General features: G+C 42.8%; 1 protein-coding gene across 1 annotated transcript in view; it reads right to left on the bottom strand.

Moving 5' to 3' along the window:
• LHFPL4 (LHFPL tetraspan subfamily member 4) overlaps positions 1-16911 on the bottom strand; it is a 36442-nt gene extending 19531 nt beyond the window's left edge. Inside the window, exon 1 of the mRNA XM_043978355.1 lies at positions 16054-16911. Within this exon, the coding sequence (XP_043834290.1) occupies positions 16054-16459 (406 nt within the window). The 5' untranslated portion in view covers positions 16460-16911. The remainder of the gene's footprint in view (positions 1-16053) is intronic.
• Between the last annotated feature and the right edge of the window lie 8899 nt (positions 16912-25810).

The raw sequence follows: 25810 nt of genomic DNA, 5'->3' as shown, positions 1-25810 counted from the left end.
AAACATGGGGGAAGGGCTGCAATTCTGGACTCTGATTCTCACCAATTATGAGGAACTGGCAAAAATTGAAATAATGGCAACTTGGCTGGGGATAGGGAAAGTTACCCCCTCTCCCTAAAGTTTGTGATGGATGAGGAGAAAGCCAGGTATATGGTCTGACATGCACCCTAGATTTAAGGAGAATAGATATCAAGGAATTCAAAGATAGTACAAGTAGGGTCCCCTGGAATAAAACTCTACAAAGGAAGTTATCCAGGAAGGGTTGGGAAGCCATCAGTGATGAAATTCTGAAGCTACAGAGAGAAAGAACTCCAATAAGGAAAGAGGACAATTGTCTAAAAAGACAAATGTAAGTGCATAGAAAACATGTCACTCAACTTAATTTTTTAAAGGTATATACAGGGGCAGCTAGGTGGTGCAGTGGATAAAGCACCAGCCCTGGATTCAGGAAGGCCTGAGTTCAAATCCAGCCTCAGACATTTGACACTTACTAGCTGTATAACCCTGGGCAAGTCACTTAACCCTCATTGCCCAGCAAAAAAAAAAAAACAAAAAACCAAATCTATATACACATTTTTTTTAAAAAGGCATATACAGAAGATGGAAGCAAGGACAAAGGATGGATGGAATCATGAAAGATGGTTTTGGAAGACCAGCAGGAGTCTCAAAGCTCAGACTAAGCTGAAACTAGTCAGAAAAGTTAAGGACGACATGAAGGAGGGAAAGAGGAGGATCACAGAAGAGATAGCACCACTCTTCAGGGAGGATTCAACAATGATAATGGCCAATGGAGGAATTATTTATTTCTCATTTTACTTCTGTTTTCTCTGCCAAGGAGAATGAACTTTGCCAGTGGGGCATGGGATCTAAAGGCACTCTCCTAGCCCACAGCATGGGCCCCACACTGACAGGTGGGTGTCTGATAAGGCAGCTACTATGTCTAGGACCGTGACGGTCCTAGAAGCAGACCTAAGCTAAAGGATGGCTACATCTTTTTTTTTTTAATTTATTTATTTAAATTAATAAAGTATTTTTTTCCGTTACATGTAAAGATAGTTCTCAACCTTTGTTTATACAAGCTTTAAAATTTCAGATTTTTCTCCCTCCCTCCCCTCCCTCCCCCCTCCCCTAGACAGCAGGTAATCTGATATAGGTTATATATATATATATATATATATATATATATATATATATACACACACATACACATAATAACATTAATCCTATTTCTGCATTAGTCATGTTATAAGAGAAAAAAATCAGAGCAATGATGGAAAACCTCAAAATAGAAAAAAAACAACAGCATCAAAAACAAAAGAAATAGTATGGTTCATTTAGCATCTATACTCCGCAGTTCTTTTTTTTTTTTCCCCTGGATTTGGAGATCCTCTTCCATCACGAGTTCCCTGGAACTCTTCTGTGCCATTGCATTGGTGAGAAGAATATAGTCCATCACAGTAGATCAACACTCAATGTTGATGTTACTGTGTACAATGTTCTTCTAGTTCTGCTCATCTCACTCATCATCAGCCCACGCAAGACCCTCCAGGTTTCTCTGAACTCCTCCTGCTCATCGTTTCTTATAGCACAATAGTATTCCATTGTATTCATATACCACAACTTGTCCAGCCATTCCCCAATTGATGGGCACCCCCTCAACTTCCAATTCTTTGCCACCACGTAAAGAGCAGCTATAAATATTTTTGTACATGTGGGTCCCTTTCCCCCTTCCATGATCTCTTTGGGAAAAAGACCCAAAAGTGGTATTGCTGGGTCAAAGGGTATGCACAGCTTTATCACCCTTTGGGCATAATTCCAAATTGCTCTCCAGAATGGCTGGATCAGTTCACAGCTCCACCAACAATGGATTAGTGTTCCAATTTTCCCACAGCTTCTCCAACATTTATTATTTTCCTTTTTTGTCATTTTAGCCAATCTGATAGGTGTCAGGTGGTACCTCAGAATTGTTTTTATTTGCATCTCTCTAATCATTAGAGATTTAGAGCATTTTTTCATATGGGAATAAATAGCTTTGGTTTCTTCATCAGAAAACTGCCTGTTCATATCCTTTGACCATTTCTCAATTGGGGAATGACTTGGGTTCTTATAAATTTGATTTAGTTCTAAAGGATGGTTTTCTGATGCTAGGGTTCACAGGTCCTCCCCTGTATGTCTCCCCCTCTCTGTAGTTATCAGTTTATAGCCATTTGTCATCAGACTTAATTAGCTTTTAGAAAGGAGTACAGTGGGAACAGGGGGTGAAGGCTGAGGCCAAGGCCAAGGGGCTCTCTTCCCCCACCACTCAAGTGAGTACTTCTCAGGGACCACTTTTTCACCCCTCAAAGTTCAAACACTTAAATCTCTTGATTCCAAACCAGCTCACTACTTTCTAGATGACCCAGAGAGCAGGAACAAGTTTCCATAACCAATTCAAACCTACTTTCAGTCACAGCTAAGGAGATAGCCAGGCCTTATTCACATGTGTTCTCACCTCTGATTGATTTTCACCTGGTTAAGGAATCAGAGCATAGCATTTTGTCAGTTACTTTAAGTGGGATAAGATAATTATCTAGGTTTACCCTCTCTCACTCTTATACTTCAAAAGGATCCAATAAAATGCCTAACAGGGCAATGAAAATCAAGATAAGTAAGAAGATCTTTGAGGGGGGGAGGGGGGAGGCAATGAGGGTTAAGTGACTTGCCCAGGGTCGCACAGCTAGTAAATGTCAAGTGTCTGAGGTCAGATTTGAACTCAGGTCCTCCTGAATCCAGAGATGGTGCTTTATCCGCTGTACCACCTAGCTGTACCCAGGAAGATCTTAAAAGAACTGTGGTAAAAAGTGAAAGCTTTTAACAGTTGGTTAGGACACCAGTTTTTGAAGGACCACCCTTTTGGGGAGGAGACCATGACGAGCTGCCCTGCCTTTGCTAAGCACTCCACTTCTGGGGTGCTAGCTTAAAAGGCAAGGAGAGAACGGAAATGAGGTCTTTTTTGGCGCTTTCGGTTTTTCGCTCTTGCTCTCCCTTGGTACACACACATACACTGACTCAAGTTCGTTAGTGTGGTCCTTGGTGATTGACCCAGTTCTCCGTAACAACACATGCTTGACGTGGTTCTCAAGCTCAGAGGTGGCCTTGGGTTTTTGGTGAGTTCTAGACTAAGCTTAGATCTAAGACTGTTTGTATTTCTACTTTCCTATCTCTCTAATCAACATCACCTTGTAATTCCCAAACAATAAAAGCTCTAACTAAAGATCAGAGGCTTCTTTCACTTACTGGTCTGGGAGATAAATAAGGGAAAGGTTAAAGAGGAGTTTAATGCTCTTGTATCCAATTTTAAATCTCACAGAACACTTCACTGACCCTTATGATTTTAAGTCCCCAAGACCAGATGAACTATAGAAAGAACTGGCACAATCACTGAAATTCATGATTGCCGAACCACTGCCAGTGAATCACAGAGAATGAGAAAGGAACTCTAGGTGGAATACTGGAAAAGTTCAAATTCGCAATTTAGAAAGAGCCAGTGAGACAGAGACAGACAGAGACAGTGAGATAGAGAGAGAGGTAGAAAGAGGAGAGGAGGGGAACAGAAAGAAAGAGAGAGGGGGAGGGAAAAGGAGAGGAGAGCAAAGAAGAGGAGAGGAGAGAAACACAGAGAGAGACAGAGGGAGACAGTGAGACAGACATAGAGATAAAGAGACAGAAAGAGGAGAGGAACAGAGAGAGAGAGAGAGAGATCCATAAATTATAGAACTGTGAATTTGACTGCTATTCATTTCAAGATTCTAGTATGCATTACTAAAGAGATGGTTGGTAAACATCTAGAAAAGGAAACAGCAATCACAAAGAACAAGCATGAGTTCATCAAGAATAGGTCACATTACCTTCATTTCCTTTTTGGAAAGAATTACTATAACTTGATAGATTCGAGGAGTTCTGTAAATATAATTAAGCTAGATTTTAGTGGAACATTAGGAAAAATCTCTTATTATTCTTGTAAACAGGATATGAGCTGGACAAAAGTACAAATAGGTGTATTTCTAACTGGTTGAATGATCAGACCTAAAGAGTAATCTTGTTGAATGCCCCAGAATCTGTACTTAACCATGTTACAAATGACTTTGATAAAGGAATAGGTGGCCTGCCTATGAAATTTTAATATGACATAAAGCTAAGAAAGATAGGTAACAGGCTGTATGATAATCAGGATCTGAAAAAAATATTGACAGGCTAGCATGTTGGGCCAAATCTAATAAGACTTAATGAGGATTCTTGTAAAGTCTTAAAAGCGAGCTTAAAAAAAAACCAGTCAACAAAGAACAAGCATAGCTAGGTAGCACTTCATCTGAAAAAAAAAATCTAGAGGTTTTGGAAGACAGTAAGACCATTAGGAATCAACAGTGTGATATAACAGGCCCAGCCCCACCCCTCAAAAAAGCAATCTTAACCTACATTACATCCAAGACTAGGGATGTGATGGACTCACTGTACCAGAAGGCCGTACCACATATGGTTTATTGTGTTGAGTTCTGAGCATTACATTTTAGAACTGACATTGTGTAAGCTGGAAAGTGTTCAGAGGAGGGAGGATGACCTAGGAAGGTGACCTACTGATCATGTCATCTGAAGAGCAGTTAAAGTTTAGCCTAGAGAGGAAAAGACTTGCTTGAGAATGGGGGAGATGGCTATATTCGAAGAGCTGTCATGTGGAACAGAGATTGGAATTGTATAATTTAACCCCAAAGGGAGGAATGAGGAACACTGGTTGTAAATGACAAAAAGCCAGATTTAGGCTTGATGCCAGAAAAAACCAAAAACATCCCAGTAAGGACAGCTGCCCAAATGTCGAACAGGCTCTTTTCATCCCCAGAGGTCTTTGAGAAAAGGTTGGATGGTCACTTGTTGGGAATGTTGTAGAGGGGAGTCTTGGCCAGATACTAGTTGGACTGGATAATGTCTGAAGTTCTTTCCAACTCTTAAGATTCTGTGGGAAAAAAATGAACTCCACACCCAATAGCACTTACCACAGTGCGAGGCACAGGCACGTGTGGTGCTCAATAATATTCATTGAATGAATGAAATCCCAAAACAAATCTGAAATCAAACCCAAACAAAATAAAATGACAACAGTATAGCTGCATACAGAATTACTGAGACGTAGGGATTATGGGAAATGTTGCTTTAGAAATCTAAAGTGGCCATAGTCCAAATATCTGACCAGCTGTATACACCCTGACCAAAGCCCAAAGAAGCTCACGACTGCGTTACTTCATCAACCTCTGAGCTGACCTCCCTGCCTCTGGTTTCCACCAACTCCAGTTCATCCCATTCACTGTAGCCTGAGTCAATATTCTTTAAATGCCCTTTTACTTATGCAATTCCTCTGGAAATTGTGCAGTCCTCAGCTACCTCTTCTGTCAGAACTAAATTCCTTAGTCTAGGCTTCAAGGATCCTGCACCAACTTCCCCTCACACTCACTACCCAAGAGCACTCATCACTGAACCAAATTCCAGTTCCAGTCTCTGCTCCTGTCAAGCCCACCTGCTCCCCAACCCCCAAAGAAGCCTGGTCATCTCTTCGCCCATCTAGATGTGTCTTTCCCACCGAGTCACGCTCCTTCCCAATGCCCTCTCCATTCCTCCTCTGCCTCTAGTGTAATTGAATCTGACTATAAGAACATTTATAAGCCTTTGCCTGCCCCCACATATCAGGGAGCACGAAACCAGGACACAGAGAAAACTGCCTGATTCCTAGAACAAGAGTTAAAAACCTGTTCCATAGTTCAGTTCTTGTGAACTCCTCTGTCTCCCTTGCTAGACCTTTGACTCGTCACCTCCCTAGACCCATGTACCAGTCTGCTCCTTCATCCATCTGAAGGATTCCCAGATATTGGGCTCTGTTTCCCCACCTAGAATTCATAGGAACCACTTTTTCTTTTCTATATTGCCTAATGTCTTGCCCTCATACTTACTTGCAGAACCTGGCAGATTCTTCCTGCTTAACTAGACTCCTTGCCCTGGTCAGTCCTGGTTTGCCCCAGCTGGTGGCTATGCAAAGATGCTTGAATTCTTCCTTTGGATTTTGTTGTTTTTAGAGTCTAGTCCCAAAAAGAACATTGAATTATAAACCTGGAGACCTAGGTTCTAATCTTGCACCAACTACTATTTTGTGACCTTAGGCAAGTCACAGCACCTGGATCTACTTGGGTTAGTCACTGGACCTTTATTTCCTCATCTGTCAAATGAAAAGAATCTGCTTAAAGAATCTTTCTTGGGGCAGCTAGGTGGTGCAGTGGATAAAGCACCCGCCCTGGATTCAGGAAGACCTGAGTTCAAATCCAGCCTCAGACACTTGACACTTACTAGCTTTGTGACTCTGGGCAAGTCACTTAACCCTCATTGCCCCCCACACACACACACATACACATACACACACACAAATCTTTCTAGGATCATTCAAGTTAGAGTTAGAGGAGATCTTAGATATTATCTAGCCTGATCCACCTCCATTTTAAGGGAGGAAGAAACTAAGTCCCAGGCCATTCCCATAGGACCACGGTGTGAATCAAATGGTATTCATGATGGGTAGGATGGTGCCCTGGCAATGTCTACAACACTAGACACACATAAAGGATTATTATTATACTATGGTGCTTCACCTGCTAATCCCCTCTGTGCATCTCATTTCATAATTAAGGAAGAACAACTATTCAAAACTATGAGGATGGTTGAGCTTGACAGATGGGAGGGTTCTTTGTTTATGGCAGAGAGCAGAGACTCTTCTAGAAAGGATATATTATGACCTCCTGAGGGACTGTTTAAGCTCAGGATTTCTTTGAAGCCTTAACAAAACTGACTTCCAAAAGCTATGTCCACAAAGTCTGTGCAATCTACAAACTTGAGTTTCCCAGCTTCTTTGGACTGTTCACCTCTCATAATCTCTTTCTGGTGCATGATTACTGGTCTCCACTCCAGGCTGAGGGAAGAAGTCATGGGTCACTCACATGTCATGGAGCAACTCCAAGTGAAAATGGGGACTTGCTATCAGGATAGGTGAAACAAGTAAATGTCTACTACTGCCCACAGCTTATGGCCCACCTGAGACCTACAGCCTTGATAAATTAACCAATCAACAAGCATCTGTGAAGCACCTACTATGTGTCGGTTGTTGTGTTAGGCAGCAGGAGGATACAAAGACAAAATTAAATAGCCCCTTACTCTTTTTTTTGGTGAGGCAATTGGGGTTAAGTGACTTCCCCAGGGTCACACAGCTAGTAAGTGTTAAGAGTCTGAGGCCGGATTTGAACTCCGGTCCTCCTGAATCCAGGGCCGGTGCTCTATCCACTGCATCACCTAGCTGCCCCAAATAGCCCCTACTCTTGAGGAATTAATATTTCATCAGGAGAGGTGATGAAAACATATAAGTATACATAGAATAAATATAAATACAAGGTCATTTAGGCAGCAGGGCACTAGCCATTGAAGGGAGAGTATCAAATGAAAAGTGGCTTTTCAGCTGAGCTTTGAAGGAAGCTAGAGATACCACATGGTGGAGGTGAGCAGGGAGTACATTCTTCACATGGTGGATGGCCTGTGCAAAGACTAACAGAGCTAGGGAAGTTTAGAAAAGGAGTGGGTTTGGGAGAAAAGATTATGAGTTCAGTTTTGAACATACTAAATTTGAGATGTCAATAAGACATCCAGCTTGAAATGTCCAGTAGGCATTATTATTAAATAGGCAATTGATGTTGTGGGATTAGAGCTCAAGAGAAAGACAAGGACTGTGTGTATAGATCTAGGAATCATTTACATAGAGAAGATCATTAAACTCATGGAAGTTGATGAGGTCACCAAATGGAAATATAGCTAGAAGAGGACCCAGGACCCTATCATACTTCTACCACTACCACCACTACCACTACCACCACCACATTTTAGTACCTGAAGAAACCAATTTAGAGCTAGACTGGGTTTTTAAGGGTATTGAATCCAACCACCTCATTTTGCAGATGAAGAAATTAAGATCTGAAAAGATTACATAACTAGGGGCAGCTAGGTGGTGCAGTGGGTAAAGCACCGGCCCTGGATTCAGGAGGACCTGAGTTCAAATCCAGCCTCAGACACTTGACACTTACTAGCTGTGTGACCCTGAGCAAGTCACTTAACCCTCATTGCCCTGCCCCCCAAAGAAAAACCAAACAACAAACAAAAAAGATTACATAACTTGCCCAAAATCATGAAGATAAGAAGCAGTAGATCAGTACTTTCCCCACAACAATCCCATGTGGTGGGTAAGACAAGTATTATTTTCCCACTTGACAAATGAAAAAACTCAGAAAGGGAAAGTGTTGTGTCCATGGTAGCACAAGTAATAAGTGTCAGATCTGGGACTCAAAGCAAGATCTCCTGAAGGGCCCAGGGCAAAGCCATTCCTAAGGAACAGAAAATTGTAAATGCCAGATAACTAGATTTCTAGGATCTTTCATCAACTCAGAGAAAGTCAGAGAGGAAGATCTGTTCACTGGTGCCATAAATAGATAAATAAGTAAACATGATAGTTAGAAGACCTGATGTTCATATACATGTAATATATCAATATTTTTCTGTCTCCCTTCTCTCCTCTCCCCTCCTATACATCATGAAAACAAAATGGAAATATCCCTTCTCCTTTCAATATGACTCCAGTCCTCACTCTTCCAAGTTGTCCTTCTGGGCCTTGGTCACTCAGATAAGGTTAGCAGAGAATTTGAAGAACACAGTGTGTCTGCTTCCATACCTATATACATACAATCCTAGTCATCTAGGTGGTACAATGGGCAGTGCACTGGATCCAGAGTGAGGATGGACCTGAGCCCAAATTTGGCCTCAGATACTTACTAGCTGTTTAACTGTGGGCAAGTCACTTAATTTCTCTTCATCAGTTTCTCCAACTGTAAAATGGACATGATAATAATAGTACCTACCTCGTGGGGTTGTGCTTAGCTAGGACAGTGCCCGGTAGTGCATAATAATGCTTTCGCCTCCTTCCCCTATCCCATCACATCCCATCATTCTAATTACAGAGACTTCCCTTGGCCCCCAGCACTGGTCCAGCTGAGATGCTCTGAGATTGTAGCCTTAGCTTAATCCTAGCTCAATCCATTAGAATCACAGAATTATATAGAGTCTCTAAAATAAAAAAGAACCTTAGAGTTCATGTTGCCTGGCCTGTTTTCATTGGGCTCCAGGAGCTGACAATGGTTTTTACATTTTTTAAATAAAGATTTATTGTATTTTAAAATGTAAAAACCATTCTTACCTTGCTGGGGGCTATACAAAAAATAGACAGCTGCAGCAGCAGTGGGGGTTGGGAACGGGAATTTGGCCATCGTTTACCTACCCCTAATATCTAACTACCTCATTTGACAGATGAGGGAACTGAGGCCCAGAGAGGTTTTGACCTGCCTGTGATGATGTCGTTAATCAGGCTGAGGCATTTGCCCAAGGGACTAGGAGGAGGCTAAATCAAATATTTTATTTATTTTTTATTGGAATCCTAGAGTTCTAGAATTTAGTCTCACAAAATTTTAGAATTTCCAGAAGTTAGGAGCAGCAGGCACCTGCCTAGTAGCCTGATGGCTTGACCTCCCAATTTTATTCTTTCCCTTGCCCTTTTTCCTAATTCTGGTTCAGTCTATATAATTCTCAACTCCTTCTCTTCCCTCCCTTCTTTTCTTCCCTTCCCTCATCCCCTCTTTTCCCCTCCCCTTTCCTTCCCCCAATTTCTCAGACAGGTAACAGGGGGATCAAGGAATAGGACAAATCACACAGTTACCCCTCAGTGTGCTTATCCAGATGAGATCTGATTAAAAATTAACATCAAGGGCAGCCTTATGACAAAAAGGCAACAGACCACCTGAAAGGTATTCAAGAAGGGGAGCAGATAGTGTTACTGGAGAACAAGGTCCAGTCTTTTAGGGATAAAGGAGAAGATGTATGGACTAAATGAACCTTAGTTCTTTTTCCTTTTTTTAAAAAAACAAAATGTAATTCTTTATTAAAATAGCAAAGCATAAATTAGCTAATGTTAGTTAATTATGCATTATTATATTTGTGGTATTTACATTAAATTTCTATTTATTTTATTTAAATAGGCAATATATACTTCAGAGCAAGAGATAAAAAAAGCAAATCCCTAGATACACAGTGATTGATCTCATGTCTTTCTTAGGATAGCTGCCTAAGCCTCTTATTTCTCCGATCCCTGATTCTATCCCTCCCTCAGTCATTGTTCATGAGCTTGATGTGGCATAGTGGAAAGAGAGCTGGACTTGAAATCAGGAGAGACCTGGGCTTGAATCCACCCTCTGGTACTTACTGGTTATATGCAATCCTGGTACACTTAACCTCTCTGTGCCTCAGTTTCCTTATCTGTAAAATGGGGATAACTACATTTGCAGCACATATCTCACAGAGTTGTTGTGAGGAGCAATTGAGCGCTTTACCAAACTACGCTTTACAACCCTAAAAGGGTTTATTAAATTATTTCACCTCTATTTGCCTCAGTTTCCTTGATTGCAAAATGGGGATAATAATAGCACCTATTTCACAAGGTTGTTATGAGAATCAGATGACACTAATATTTGTAAAGTACTTAGCACAGTGTCTGGCATATAGTAGGCACTTTATAAATGCTGGCTATTTTTCTTGTTGTTGTTGTTGTTGTTACTATCTTTCCCATGATGATCCACACAGGAGGACTAGGCCTATCCCCCCAAAATGGGACCCAGGGCTTTGCTCAGACATTATGGGCAACTCTCACCCCTTCTTTCCCACACACAAGCATAATCTATGATCATGTAAATTGTTCCAAAAGTTGAAATGGCAGAAGAGTCCAAGTAATTGACCCTGATGCCTTTGACTATCTTCTGTCTAACATTTACCTTGTTCTCATTTCCCAGGTGTTTCCCTCAGGTCCTTACACACAGATTCAAATAATGGACAGGTTTGGGTGCTAAGTCACCCTTCCCTGCCAGTCCTTCATCGAAACCCACGGCTCTCTTGCCTATATATCTGTCCACCCTACCTATTTTGAGGCCCAATGCAGGGAAGAAAATGGCGCAGGAGACTGGTTTTCAAGAGCATTCAGAGTTCTTTCAAAGTCCACAAGACACTGTCCACAGTTGCTGAGAAACCTTATGAGGTCTTCCTGTTTCTCACTGTGCTCCTTTCTAGGACAAGCAGCTCAACTTCGATAACCCCTCTAATATATTTTGTAACGGAATTAATTGTTGAATGCTAATTTCACCATATCACTCCCATGTTTGAGAGCCTTGAATGTCCCTCTATCTGCCCGCCCCCCCACCACACACACACACACACACTATAGGAAAAAACCCAAAGTTCTCATCCTAGCTTCCAAAGCCCTCCACAACCTTCCTCCAACCTACCTTTCCAGACTTCTCTTTCCCTCCTTCCTCTTCCATGAACCCTGCTCCAGTTCAAAGTGATTCACTTCGGGCAACTAGATGGCATAGTGGATAGAGCACTGGCCCTGGATTCAGGAGGACCTGAGTTCAAATCCAGCCTCAGACATTTAACACTTACTAGCTCTGTAACCCTGGGCAAGTCACTTAACCCCAACTGCCCTGCAAAAAACCAAAACCAAAACCAAAAAAAAAGTGATTCACTCACTGTCCCTCAGGCTTGACTTCTGGGCCTTTGCCTGAACCATTTTCTTTCTCTGAAATTCTCCCATCCTGTGTCTCCCCCTATAAAAACTTGACCCATCCCTCAAGACTTAGTTCAGATACTTCTTCCCTTTAGTCTGACTAGACCCTATGAAGCTCCCCATTGTCCCCTCTTTCCACCCATGCCTCCCCCAACCACCCAATCTGCCCAAAATGTTCTCTCCTTCCTCTGGCCTTCTATGGTAGTACTTCACTACATCATTAACATGACATATGGTTAACTGCTTAGTTTATTTTGTCTAATACAGCATGGCACAGTGGATCAATTCAGAAAGATCTGGCTTTAGCTCCTACCTGTACACATAATAGCTATGTGGCACTGAGCAAGTCACATTACCTTACCCTTGATGACTGCAATAGCTGCTGCTGTGTCTGCCTACCCCAAGTCTCTCCCCACTCTGATCCATCCTCCATTCAGCCACTAAAGTGATTTTCCTAAAACACAAGTATGATCACATCACTCCCCTACTCAATAAACTGCAATGGCTCTCTAATGCCTCTAGGTGCTTTGTTTGGCATTCAAAACCCTTCATAACTTCATCCCCTCCTACCCTTTCCAGTCTTCCTTACTCCTTACTCCCCAACACATACTCTTCAATTCAGTGATACCTGCCTACTGGCTGTTACGTTAACTAGAAACTCCCATCTCAGGCTCTAGGTATTCCCTCTACTGTCCCCCATGCCTAGAATGCTCTCCCTGCTTTACTCTTACTGACCTCCTTGATTTCCTTTAAATACCAACTAAAATCCTACCATGTACAGGAAGCCTCCCCCAACCCCTTAATTCCTGTATCTTCTCTCTGTTAATTATTTTCTTTTTATTCTACATATAGATTGCTTTGTATAAATGAGTTTGTATGTTGTCTCCCCCATTGGATTGTAAGCTTCTTGAGAACAGGGACTGTCATTTGCCTCTTTTGTACCACCAGCACTTAGCTTAGTGCCTGGCACATAGTAGGTATTTTAATATATGTTCAGCTAATTGAATTTAAATTCTCAGTGTCCCAGGAAACTAAGATTCTAAGTTGCAGAGGAAGTGTTAATCTATACTATTTGAGAAACTTTCTTCACTGGAAGCTTCCAACATTGATGAAATCACCAATATAGAACAAATACAAACTTATACATCTATACACATATACATGCAATATATGTATGTATACATGTGTATGTATATGTGCATGAACCTGGGTCTCTGGACTTGCAGGACAGTATACATACATACACACACATACACACAAATATCATGCACATCCACACTCATAATGAATCTCAACTAAGCTGTGAGGGCAAGAGTCATCTTAAGACTTCTTCATATAATGGAAAATAGTATGAAAATCACTGAACTTGGATTAAAGAAACCTACATTCTAGTGCTGGTTCTACCATTTTAACACCTTGGAGAAATCACTTAACCTCTCTGATCCTCAGTTTTATCATCTGTAAAATGGGAATGCTAATGGTCATCCTAACAACCTTGCGGGATTATAATGAGGATCAAATGAGACAATGCATGTAAAGTACTTTAAAACCTGTGTGGTGCAGTATAAATGCCACGTCTTAATGACTATTTTCCATAGCACCTAGCTATGAGAAGTAATGAAAACTTTAAGAAACAGCTTCCATACTTCAATATTTTAGGGGCCTATGATTTCACCAATGTAAAAGCCCTCCACTGATGCAGATTACAGCCCTTCTTAGTAAATAGACTTTATGAATTGCCATGGCCAAAAAATCCACCACCCTGCAGCCCACCAAATGATGAGCCTTTATACACATGTAAATATTTATTCAATAAATATGTATTAAATAAATGAATGCCCAGTCCTTCCAATCAAGAGATCGAGGTTCTAGTGCTGGTTCTGCCACTACTTTTCTGTGTGACCTTGGACAAAGCATTTAAGTTCTCTGGGTCTCTATTTCCTTATCTATTAAATGGAGCCAATAATAATGTGCCTGTATGCTTTGAAGGGCTATGGAGAGGAGAGAATAAGAAAATGGATATGATACCAACGCATGTATGAGCATTGTATCTTTGGCTATGGTTTCTGAAAGAATGACTGGATCCTTTTCTTCTTAGGAGACTTGTTAAATTTCAGGATGAAATGGTTGTCCTAAGAGATGATATTTATCAATTAAACAGAATCTCAGCCTCTGAGAGCTCAGATACCTTCAAGCAAATGGATCAAACTCCTAAGCTCTTCCCTTCCCTTCCGTAACTCTCACAATACAAAGAGCATGAAGGTTGGAACTCAAGAGATGTGAGTTTTAGTTGCAGCTCTGCCAGGAATCATCTGTGTGACCTTGGGCAAGTTATTTCCCCTCTAAGGGCCTCAGTTTTCTCATCTGTCAGATTAGGGAGTTGGACCACATGATCCCTAAGGTCTCCTCTAGCCCGACCATTTTGTAAATTTGTGATTGCTCAGAGATCCTAGACAACAGCAACCAAACCAGAAAAAATGTCAAATCCTCAAGATTAAATTTACATGGATTATGGGAGATTTGAGGACTAGGAAATCAGCAGTAAATCTTTAAAGCATTGAAAACTTCCCAAAGAATGGCTCAGGACTTTAATAGTAGACCCAGAAGAACATCTATAGCTATTTTCCAGATTGCCACTGAGGGGTTGGCAGGGGTTTGGGGGTGGGGGGAGGATGAAATGCAAACCTAAAAAGGATGATGAAGCCAGAATCCTCATTCTGTGTACCACAAAGATTCCCACTTAGACAACAAAACATAGAGACACTGCCTATCCCGACACTAGCCTAATTGTAGCTACAAGAGTGTCTATAAAGTAATATGAGAGATAACTATGGAGTGATTACTTCTCTTTTTAACAAATTAGGATTTATTAAGTGTTATCTACACCACAGTAGTCACTGGCAGAGTTGAGGGAGAGCTTTGTACTTAAATGAACAAGACTGCTGCTCCTTATAACTTTGTTGTAAACCTTCTTTAGGAATCCTCTTTAAAGTCAGATTACACAAGAAAATCAACTTCATGTTATAGTCCTTTCTCATTTTTATCATCAATACTACCATTAATACAAATATACACACATACACAATATACACAAGAACACATACACCAACATGCTCCAACTTATTCAACAATATTATCTACAAGTTTTGACTTAAAATAACTTCATCCACTCCAAAAGTAAAATCCACCCTCAAAGGACCAAGATTTATCATCATTGAGATGTTGTTAAAATGTGTCATAGGCTCAGAAGGCAGTGTCCAAAAAGGAATTTCTCACAATGTGTTGAGCTGTGGCAGACTCATGTGTGTGCCTTCCTAAGTGATTGCTTTGAATGGGAGAGCCCTCATTTGGCTAGAGAAGTTCTGTTCTGTTTATTAAATAATACTACCCATCACTTATAGTCATACCATTTCATCCTATCTACCCCAGTATGATGGGGTTCCCCCAAGCATTTCCATCTGTTCCTATGCCTCCACCCCCACCTCCCAATCCCACCATCCTACTCCACCCCCACTTCCATCCATGCATGCACTCAGACAAATGCAGGGAGGAGCTGAGTCTTCAGATTCTGCCTCCAGTCTAAAAGGGTAAATCTAATGGATTCTGGAAGATGTTCACAGCACTCAGTCCTCTTTCCCAACAGCCTCTTCTCTGGCTAAGGATAATGCTTTGGCAACATATTTCAGAGGGTCCTGTGAGCTAACAGAACCCTCCTGGAAGAAGATAAGACCCAGAGAACTACTTTGATGAGTGATGTGCCCTAACTTGGATGTCCCAAGTATGTGTTGGATGCTTAAGAGATCTCCCTAACCACATAACCCTCCACATCCACATCTTTCAAATACATCCTTCTCTCACAAACAGCCTCCACAGTTACACACTGAAATTAATTCTCAGCACATACTCTACACACAAATACACACTACACTTATTCTCCCCTTGCCATCTCCTAACATAACTTGAACTCATAAATACAGTCTATTGCTATATAAAATAATGTTCACCCATTATACTCTAATTCTAATACAACTTCAAAGACTGAGCCCAAAGAACAGAACTTCCTAAAAAGTATTCTCTGCACCCCACTCTCAGATCCTGAATGACCAGTGAGGATGAGGTAGAGGAGGTAAGGGGACTTTAAGAAGTGATACTGACAGCCTGGATAATGTATAGTCATAAGTCCTTGTCTCTTCCCTGGTAGAGCCAGAGACCTCTACTTACCCCCAAGGCCAACACAAACAGACTTGGAAGGAATCTGGGAGGCAGAAACCCTCAAGTCCACTGTGCATGAGCCCTGGGGTCCCCCAGGTTTCTTCCCATGGCCACCTCCACCCTCCTACCTGCAAGCAGTTGCATCCAGGCACAGATCTTGTAGACTGTGGCTGTGTTGCAGAAGAAGAAGAGGGCGAAACAGGTGATGCAGCCCAGGATCAGCACCATGGACAGCAGCACGAAGAAGGCAGCCGCCTTGAAGGCCCCAGACGGGATGGTGCTGAAGTCGGTGAAAGAGCCCCGGCAGGTGAGCTCCCGGCCGGCCAGCCCGCTCCCCACGCAGTAGTGGAAGAGGCCGAAGTAGCCGGGTTTAGGGGTGCTCACGCTGTCGCCCACCCAGTAGGGCTGGATGAAGACCACCACGTTGATGATGGCGAAGCAGATGGTGAAGATAGCCCACAGCACCCCAATGGCCCGTGAGTTCCGCATATAATGCTCATGGTACAGCTTCGAGGCCTCCTGGGATGGCAGCATGGTGGCAGGGTTTGGGGTTGGGATAGTGGGGGAGAGCGGGGATGCACTGGGCTGTGGGACCAGGAGCCAGGAACCTGGTGGTTAGGAACCTGGGAACTGAGAGAGGGGGTGGGGCGGGGAGAGGGGGAGGGAGCTAAGGAAACGAAGGCCTGAGAGCCTGGAACCCCAGGGCTGAGGGATGGGAGTGGGGGGCGGAAGGGCAGGGGAGGCGGGGCAGGGGCCCTAAGACTAGATGAGCTGGGGCTAGGAGAGGAGGGGCCCCCAGGGCCCAGGCCCAAAGCCTTCCCGGGGGAGAAAATGCTGGGGGCAGGGAGCTGGGGGGAATGGAAAAGGATGGGGAGAAGCTGGGGGCTGGGGGGAGGCCAGAGCGAGGGGACTGGAGGCGTGGAGAGCCGGACAGGCACTGGGCCGAGCTGAGCCGAGCCGAGCGAGGGGCCGCACGGCCCAACAGCGGGGGCTCCGGGGGACCAGGCCCGGAGGGGAGCAGCGCAGCAGCAAGCCACGAGCCCCGAGGAGGCGGGCCGGGCGGAGGAGACTGCGGGGCCCCGGGCCGGGGCCGGGGCCGGGGCCGGGGCCAGGGCCGGGCCGGGAGACGAACCTGTCCGAGTCTCCAGGCGGCGGCTGGAGCTCCGGAGGGGGGCTGGCCTGGGGTGGGGGACCGCGTGCTCCGGACCCAGGCCCAGGGACTGGAGGACCCTAAGCACCTCGGCTCCGGGGCCCCGACGGCGGCGGCATCGGCTGCAGCTTCAGCGTTGGCGGCAGCTTCGGCCCGGCCTCCATCTTTGCTCCGGTTCTCCCCCGGGGGCGCGCTCCCGCGCCGAAGCGCGTCCCCGTCGCCACCCCCCTCCCCAGGCGCGCCCCTGACGGAGGCGCGCTCCTGCCCGGTGCAGGTGGGGCAGAGGCGAGTAGGGAGGGCTAGACTAGGGGGTGCGGCCTTGGCTCTGCTGGGTAAGCTCCTACCTCTGGCCCTCCTGGCTCTAGTGGCGCCTGGGGGAAAGGGGATGGGAAGAAAGGGGCCTGGGCTGCCCGCAGGAACGAGACAGCTTCGCAGACCCCCGACCTCTCCACACCCTCCCAAGTACCCTCGCTTTCTCCATTCCCAGAGTAGCGGGGAAGGGTTCGGCCAAGGCCACTGTGGTCCCAGAAGCCTGAAAAGGTTCCCCCCGCCCCCCGCCATCACAGGCAGTCTTCTCACTGGATCTTGCCTCCGCCCCTCGGCTGGGCTCTGCCCCTCAGCAAACCTGGGATGCCCTCTTGAGCCCCAGACCGAACTGAGTCCTTCCTTCCAGGCCCAGCTTCGCAGGGGTGGGTCGGCCTGGTCCTTGGGATTATTGGGAAAATAAGGCTGTCTGAAATGGGCTTCTTAGAATCTTAGAAGGACAGAGCTGGAAGGTACCTCAAAAGCAATCTAGTCCAACTCCCTCATTTTACAAAATTAGTAAACTGAGTCAGAGAACTTGCATTATTTGTTCAAGGTCATACAGCTAGTGAATGACAGAGCTGAGACTTGAAAGTTCAGGACTCTTCCTACTATTCTTCCCTGGGTTCTAAGCAGTGTGGAGAGCAATCCACAACTCATTTTATTCATTCATGCATTTACTGGATCAACAATTCTTGACCACTATGTGCACAGCACTGTCCTAGGTTCTGGGGTTGGGAGGGGAGAGTCATCAGAAGTTTCTCCCTTACCTTAGGATCTCATAACTACCTTTCTGATCTCCCAAGCACTTATCATAATCTACTACTTTGTATTACAATAGTTCACCTTTATATAGCTTCTTGAAGTTTAGAAAGCATTTTCTTTACAGCAACCCAACGACGTAGGTAGGTAGTATAAATATTTTTACCCTAATTTGGCAAATGAAGAAATTGAGGCTCAATAAGGTTAAATAAATTGTCCAGGGTTACACGGCTTGGGTCTTTATTTGTGTATGTGTAGCATCCTCTCCTCCTCTCCTAAAATTGTAAGCTCCTTCTGGACAAGGAGGGTATCTTATTAATCTTTGTATACCCTCAGGGGGTATACATAATATTTGACAAATTGAACTAAAGACATCCATACAGATAAATAAAGGCAAATTAGAATATGCACATCACCTTAAGAGCATTACAAAAATGATGATAGATAGATGATAGATTGATGTGTGATCCTAGTCCCACAATTCATTAGTATGGGACTCTCTCCTTGTTGGTAGATATCAATGACCTATGCTTGAGTCAGGGGCTGAATAGAAGAGGGCTTTGGTCTCTTCAGTATTCTTCAAGCTCTTCAGTTTTCTTCAAGTCTCTGAATTTCTTTGGACTTCCAGCACTTCTGGCTACCAGCTTTGAGAGAGATGATGGAAGATGCCAACCTCACTTCAGATTACTGAAGCAATAGACTGGGAAGAAGCCAATGTGAGAAGAGCTGGCAGTCTCCACCATGTCCCTATCCCCAACTTTCTATATCAGAGACTTCAGGGAACTTCTACTTGGGTGAGATCAAAGACTCTTTCTTGTTTGAGCTGAGTTACTTTGTTCCCAAGGGAAGAGTCTCTTCAGTCTGTATTGTCTGGTATATATTCTTTTTTTGGGGGGGGGAAGGGGACAATGAGGGTTAAGTGACTTGCCCAGGGTCACACAGCTAGTAATGTTAAGTGTCTGAGGCTGGATCTGAACTCAGGTTCTCCTGAATCCAGGGCCAGTACTTTATCCACTGCACCACCTAGCTTCCCCCAGTATATACTCTTTAATATATTTTCTCTGATTTGTTTTGCTACGAGATTAGATAAATGGATTTCTTTGCTATTTGCCATATGTATGTTCATTTGATGTGAAAACTTAGATATAAAGCTTATAATCTTGCTTTCTCTCCCCCATTAATAAAACAGCAATCAAAAGTTAGATTGAACCTGAAAATCACATCCCCTAGAATAACAACATTTAAGGGAGCAGGTATAATTCTGACCCAGAACCACTTCTTTCTAAAGAGAGCAGAGTGGTGACCTTTTGCTCCAACTTCCTACTTCCCTTACAAGAAAACAAGACAGTTCCTGCCCTCAAGAAGTTTACATTCTAATAGGGGAAGACATCATAAAAGTAGTGCTAGAAAGCAGGGGGAGAAAGAAAGGATTACCTGTTGATGCTTTTGGGGGGAAAACTGGATGATAGTCCCCAGTGAGTTCAGGAACTCTAGACTAGATGGATGTCCCTCTCCCCCACCACTTAAACACATAGACAAGAGTCCTTCTTGACATCTCTGACCTCTTTGACACTGTCAGTCACATTCATCATCTTGATACTCTCCTCTTAATATTTATATGACACTTCTCACCTGGTTTTCCTCCTGTCTGACCATTCTTTATCAATTTCCTTTGTTTGATCTCCATCTAAGTCATTCCTACTAACCATGGATGTCCCTTAAGGCTCTGTCCTGAGACCTCTTCTCTTCTCCTTGCATACTATTTCACTTGGTGATCTCATCAGCTTCCATAGATTCAACGATTATTTCTATGCTGATGATTCTCACATCTACTTATTTTGCCCTAACTTCTCCTTAACCTCTAGACTAGAGTTTCCAACCGCCTATTGAGCCTCTTGAACCAGATGTCCTGTAGACATCTTAAATTCAATGTGTCCAAAACTAAAGCCATTTTCTCTTCCCTCAAACTCTTCCCCTTTTTCTAAACTTTCTAGTGCTGTCAAGGATCCATCTTCCAAGTTACCTGACAACAAAAAACAAAACAAAAACCTGACTTTAAGAATCCTTTTCCTGTCTTCTTTAATGCTAATTCTTACTCTCTGCTGATTATCTCCACTTCATTTGCTTCCTGTAATAGACTATAAGCTCCTTTAAAGCAAGTACAATTTTTTTGGTCTTCTTTGTATCCCAAGATTACAATTGGCACAAAGTTGGTGCTTAATAAATGCTTGTTGACTAACATTAATATATGCATTGGTGGATCTACCTTGTATGTGGGGGATCATATGAGAAGACCCATCCTGTTCCTCATCTAGAATAGAATGGGATTTGAGAAAGTTTGTAGTTTGGAAAGGGGTTTGCTCAATAAACTGCTAAGACCCAAGGCCCTGGAAACTACCATCCAGTATTCCCAGGCAGTCTAACCTTAATAAAAAAGCTTCTCTCTAAATCATACCAACTCACCAATGGGAACTATGAATATGGTTATAGAGCTGTTTTCAAGAGTAAGCCAAATAATGTAGTGTCTTCTTATGATGCAAGAGACTACCCTACCGCCAAATTATTGCTGGGTTCCAATTAGTTCAAACAACATATCCCCGAAGTCATAACATGTATTCAAATTTGCCCTATTTGAAGCTATAATTATGTAAAATATAGTCATTAGTTCCATCTCAATGTAAATATCTGATGCAAATTCAAATAATGTGACCACAAATAATGGGAATTCATTATTTGCACTAACAGGGACCTAGCTGTCTCTTCCCCACCACCTACCATGGAGGCAGAAATTTCACTTTCTTCCTTTGGGTCTTGAAGGCTTGTTGGTCTTTCAGAGTTCCCTGTGTTTCTACAAATACCTCTGGAAGGAGCAACCACTTATCCATTATCATTATCTTCATCATCAACAAGCATTTTTAAAGTGCTCATGTGCCAGGCCCTATGATAAATACTGGAGATATAAAGAGAAGCAAAAACATGATTCCTGCCCTTAAAGAGCTCACATTTTAATGGTGAACATAACATGCAAACAACAACATACCTACGAGATACACAGTGTAAGAGGGAGTGTAAAATGATGTCAGGAGGGGCAGCTAGGTGGCACAGTGGATAGAGCACCGGCCCTGGAGTCAGGAGTACCTGAGTTCAAATCCAGCCTCATACACTTAACACTTAACTAACTGTGTGACCCTGGGCTAGTCACTTAAACTCAATTGCCTCACTAAAAAAAAAAAAAAAGATGGCGGGGATGTGGCATGGGGAGGGAGAAAGAGACTGGGAAAGAACTCTTGAAGTCTGAATTTAGTCTGAGTCCTGAAGGAAGCCCAGGAAGTCAGGAGGTAAAGGTAAGGAGGAACAGGAATGGGAGACAGCCAATGAAAAGTCCCAGAGAAGAGAAATGGAAGGGTATGGTCAAGGAACACAGAGAAGACCAGTGTCTCTAGATTGTAGAAAAATAAGGTAGCAAAATGTAAGAAGCCAACAGCTTAGAGTGGTTATTAGTGGACAAGCAGGTGAAAACAAGGCCCCGGAGAATGGAAAAGAGGAACCCTAAAAAGCGGAGGGAGGCAGTATAGGTTCAACTTTTTTTTGATGGTTGTCCCTGGATCTCATCTCTTCACACTCTGGTTGTTTTGGTGCTCAAATAAATTTGGCTTTCCCCAGAAGACACTGCATCCTGGGGCACTTTCTCCATGTTCCTCAAAACAATGGGCCAAGAAGAAGAATAGACATATTATTTGCTCTTTAATTCCACTTCCAGACTGTGTCTTGACCACTTTCATTCAGCAACTTCTCTAGGTGGTTCACTCCATTCATCTTTATCATCTGGTTCAATCCTTGTTACAGCCTTTTGCCAAGTCATGCTGCCTCCTTTGTCTCAGAGTCTAGTGCCTAACTCATTTTTTTCTCTCTCCCTAACCCCTGACTTCATATTTGGAGACTTCAACATACACAGTTGAGTCCTATCCTGGGGATTTGACCTCCTATTCTATTGACCTCCTGAGTTACCATGACCTCCATTTTCATTCTACCTCAGTCATGTCCAGGGATGGTGATACCTTTTATCTCACTATCACCTCTAACTGTTCTATCCTCATAATCTAAAATTCTGAAATCCCTCGTTTTGATTATAATTTCCTTTCCTTCAATAGTTCCCTCAGTCATGACTTCTAGTCATCTCACCCTTCCCGATTTTCCCAGTTCTTTATACCTGCACTGGCCTCACCTCCCATCCTTCCATAGTCTTGACCTTATGGTGAACTAATTCAATCTTACGGTACCAGCTACCCTCTTACCCCTTGTCTTATTACTAGTCATCCCTTGCCAGATTCCGGTTTTGTGTTACCCTCCACCTTCTCCATTTCTTGATAAATGCTGATCATGCTGATCAATGATACAGTAGAAAGTATGAAAAATCAATGATGCAGTAGAAAGTGTGAAAACTATGCTAACTGAATTCACATGTCTTAATAGGACAGCAGAGGGAAATGACAAATGTTGTGGGTGCTATAGGGAAAATGAGACATTAATACATTCTTGGTAAGTTGTAAACTGATTCAAACATTCTATAGAGCAATTTGGAACTATGGCCAAAGAGCTATAAAACAATGCATACTCTTTGACCTAGCAATACCACTACTAGGTTGGTATCCTAAAAGAGATTTTTAAAAAGTTGAATTCAAAATTGTGGTCATGCCCATCAATTGGGGAATGGCTGAACAAATTGTGGGATGAGATTAAGATGGAATACTGTAAGAAATGATGAGCAGGATGCTATTAGAAAAGCCTGGAGAGACATACATGAGCTGATGTAAAGTGAAATGTACTGTATACAAAATAACAGCAATACTGTAAGATGATCTGCTGGGAATGACTTAGTTATTTTCAGCAATGCAATGATCCAAGACAACTCTGAAGGACTTATGAGAAATGCAATCCATCTACAGAGAAAGAACTGATGGTATTTGAATACAGAGTGAAGTATAAAAAAAAATTCACATATCTAGCTTCAACTGGACCCTTACTACATGACAATTCTTTTATTCTCCCCTAATTGAGTCTGTCACCTTCTCCACAGAAGCGATTCTAAAACTTCTCCATTTCTCAAACCACCTATACTACCTATTACTTTCCCTCTCAGAAGATCTTGTTCTCTACTCTTCTAAAAAGATAAATACCCCCTGCCGTGATTTCCATCTTCTTTGCTATTTCACATCTCAAGCTCTTGTCAACATTCCCCATTGTCTCCTTTATCTGTGTCTCTGTAGTAAAGATGGTCCTTCAATCTGCTAAGGCCCATCTCCTCTCATCTCCATCTGAAGTTTGCCCCCAAATTATTTCCTTTCTTTCATCTTCAATCTCTCCTTTTATGTTGATTCCTTTCCTGCTACTTACAGTCATCCCCAAGTTTTCCAGTCCTCACTTTCTTCCCTCTATTCATAGCCAAACTCTAAAAAAAACTATCTGAATTGGTTGCTTTCATTTCCTTAACTCATACTCACTTCTCAACCTTTCTTTTTTTGCGGGGCAATGAGGGTTAAGTGACTTGCCCAGGGTCACACCGCTAGTAAGTGTCAAGTGTCTGAGGCTGGAATTGAACTCAGTTCCTCCTGAATCCAGGGCCAGTACTCTATCCACTGCACCACCTAGTTGCCCCCCTCAACCTCTTTCAATCTAGCTTCTAACTCCACTGATCTACTGAAACTACTCTCTTCAAGGTTACCAATGTTCTATTAAGTGCCAAATGCAAAGATCTGTTCTCAGTTTTTATTCTATTTGACCTCTGTGAAGCTATTGTTAACTACGCCCACTTTCTGGACATTCTGTCCTTCTCTGACTTCTATAAAGCTGCTTTCTGCTGCTTTCTCCTCCTACTTACCCACTATTCTTTCTTAGTCTTCTTTGATAGATTGGTATGATTCTCTCCTAAAATGCTATGCTGGGTCCTTTTCCTCTTCTCTCTCTTAGTGATCTTATCCGTTCCCATGGGCTTAATTAATGTTTCTACATAGATGAGTCCTGAATATGTATGTGTGAGTGCCTGAGTGTATGAGAGTATTTGTATGTGCACGTGTGTGTATCTGTAATCTTTCTCCTAAACTTCAGAACCAGTTGCTTGCTGGACCTCTCCAACTGGGTGTTCCATCAACACCTCGAACTCATCCAAATGGAAGTTATCATGGGAAGTTATCCTTCCCAAGAAAGGTCTCATTCTTTCCACAAACTTGATCATTTTTGTTGAGAGTGCTATCATCCTTGCAGTCACTCAGATTTGCCACTTTGGTGTCATCCTTGACTCTTTCCTCTGCCTCATTCTATAAATCCAAATCGGGAGCCCAGTCTTACTGATCCACAAATTTCCACAAAATCTCTCTAGTCACTAAGGCTAAAGAAAAGGGGACAGATTGAAAGATTTTGTGGAAAGCATCTCTTAGCCAGACAATTATAACACTCTCCTAACTTGTCTTCCTGTTTCTAATCTCTCCCCTCTCCAATCCACTGTCTGCTTAACTGCCGGGTTAATATTACTAAGACATAAATTTGGCCATGTCACCCACCTACTCAAAAATCTTTAATGACTCCCTATTGTTTCTAGACTAAAACCTGAAATCCCCAGCCTAGCATTTGGGGTTTTTCACAATAAGATTCCTAACTGCTTTTCCAATCTTATTTCATATTACTACTAATTTTGCATTCCCTCTCCTCGTCAAACTGCTGGCTAGCAGGTTCCCATCACAACAGTCTATCTCTGGCCTTTATGCCTTTGTACAGGTGGTCCCCTGGGTTTGGAATTTATTCCTTACCTTTTCCTCATAGAATCTCCTGCTTCCTCAAAAGCATGGCACAGAAGCCACCTCTTCCAGGATGCTTTTCCTGATTCCCCCCTCCCTCAGTTCTGCTTGCTTTCTCCTTCTCGAAATTACTTTGTATAGATTTAATGTTTAATGATCTATGGACACACTGTATTCCTACCAGGAGAATATAAGCTACTTGAAGGTAGGAACTGTTTTGCTTTTTGCCATTGCATCTCCACCATCTAGTAGAGTGCTGTATACACAGCAAATGCTTTTAAAATGTTTGTTGAGGGGCAGGTAGGTGGCTCAGTGGATAAAGCACTGGCCCAGGATTCAGGAGGACCTGAGTTCAAATCCAGCCTCAGACACTTGACACTTACTAGCTGTGTGACCCTGGGCAAGTCACTTAACCCTCATTGCCCTGCAAAAAAATAAAATGTTTGTTGAATTGAATTGTCACCACTACAGCCTGAGGGGGTAGATACTGCAGGTATCATTGAACCCGTTTTATAGATGAGGACACCAAAGTTTAAAAAAAGTTAAGTTACTTTCCTAAGGTCAGGTGCAAAATACTGCTAACCCTTGTTGGATCCTCTAGAAAAATTACCAATTAGCCTTTGGGGAAGTTTGCATTCCTCTGCTTTTCTACATTAGGGTCTCCTCAACCCTGCCAATTTGGATCCTTTTATGAAATTTTAGTACACAGTCTGAATTTATTAACTGCCTACTCTGTGCTATAAACTGCTAAGCAATAGGGATGCAAAACATCCCTGCCCTCACAGAGCTTATATTCCAAAGAAGACAACATATACCTATGTATGAATGTGCATGTGTGTGTATGTACATATATATACACACATACACATTTAATATATG

The sequence above is a fragment of the Dromiciops gliroides genome, chromosome 1 (assembly GCF_019393635.1).
Source record: "Dromiciops gliroides isolate mDroGli1 chromosome 1, mDroGli1.pri, whole genome shotgun sequence".
NCBI classification, from domain to species: Eukaryota; Metazoa; Chordata; class Mammalia; order Microbiotheria; family Microbiotheriidae; genus Dromiciops; species Dromiciops gliroides.
The sequence above is the reverse complement of the archived record's forward strand: the minus strand, read 5'-3'. Positions and strand labels throughout refer to the sequence as shown.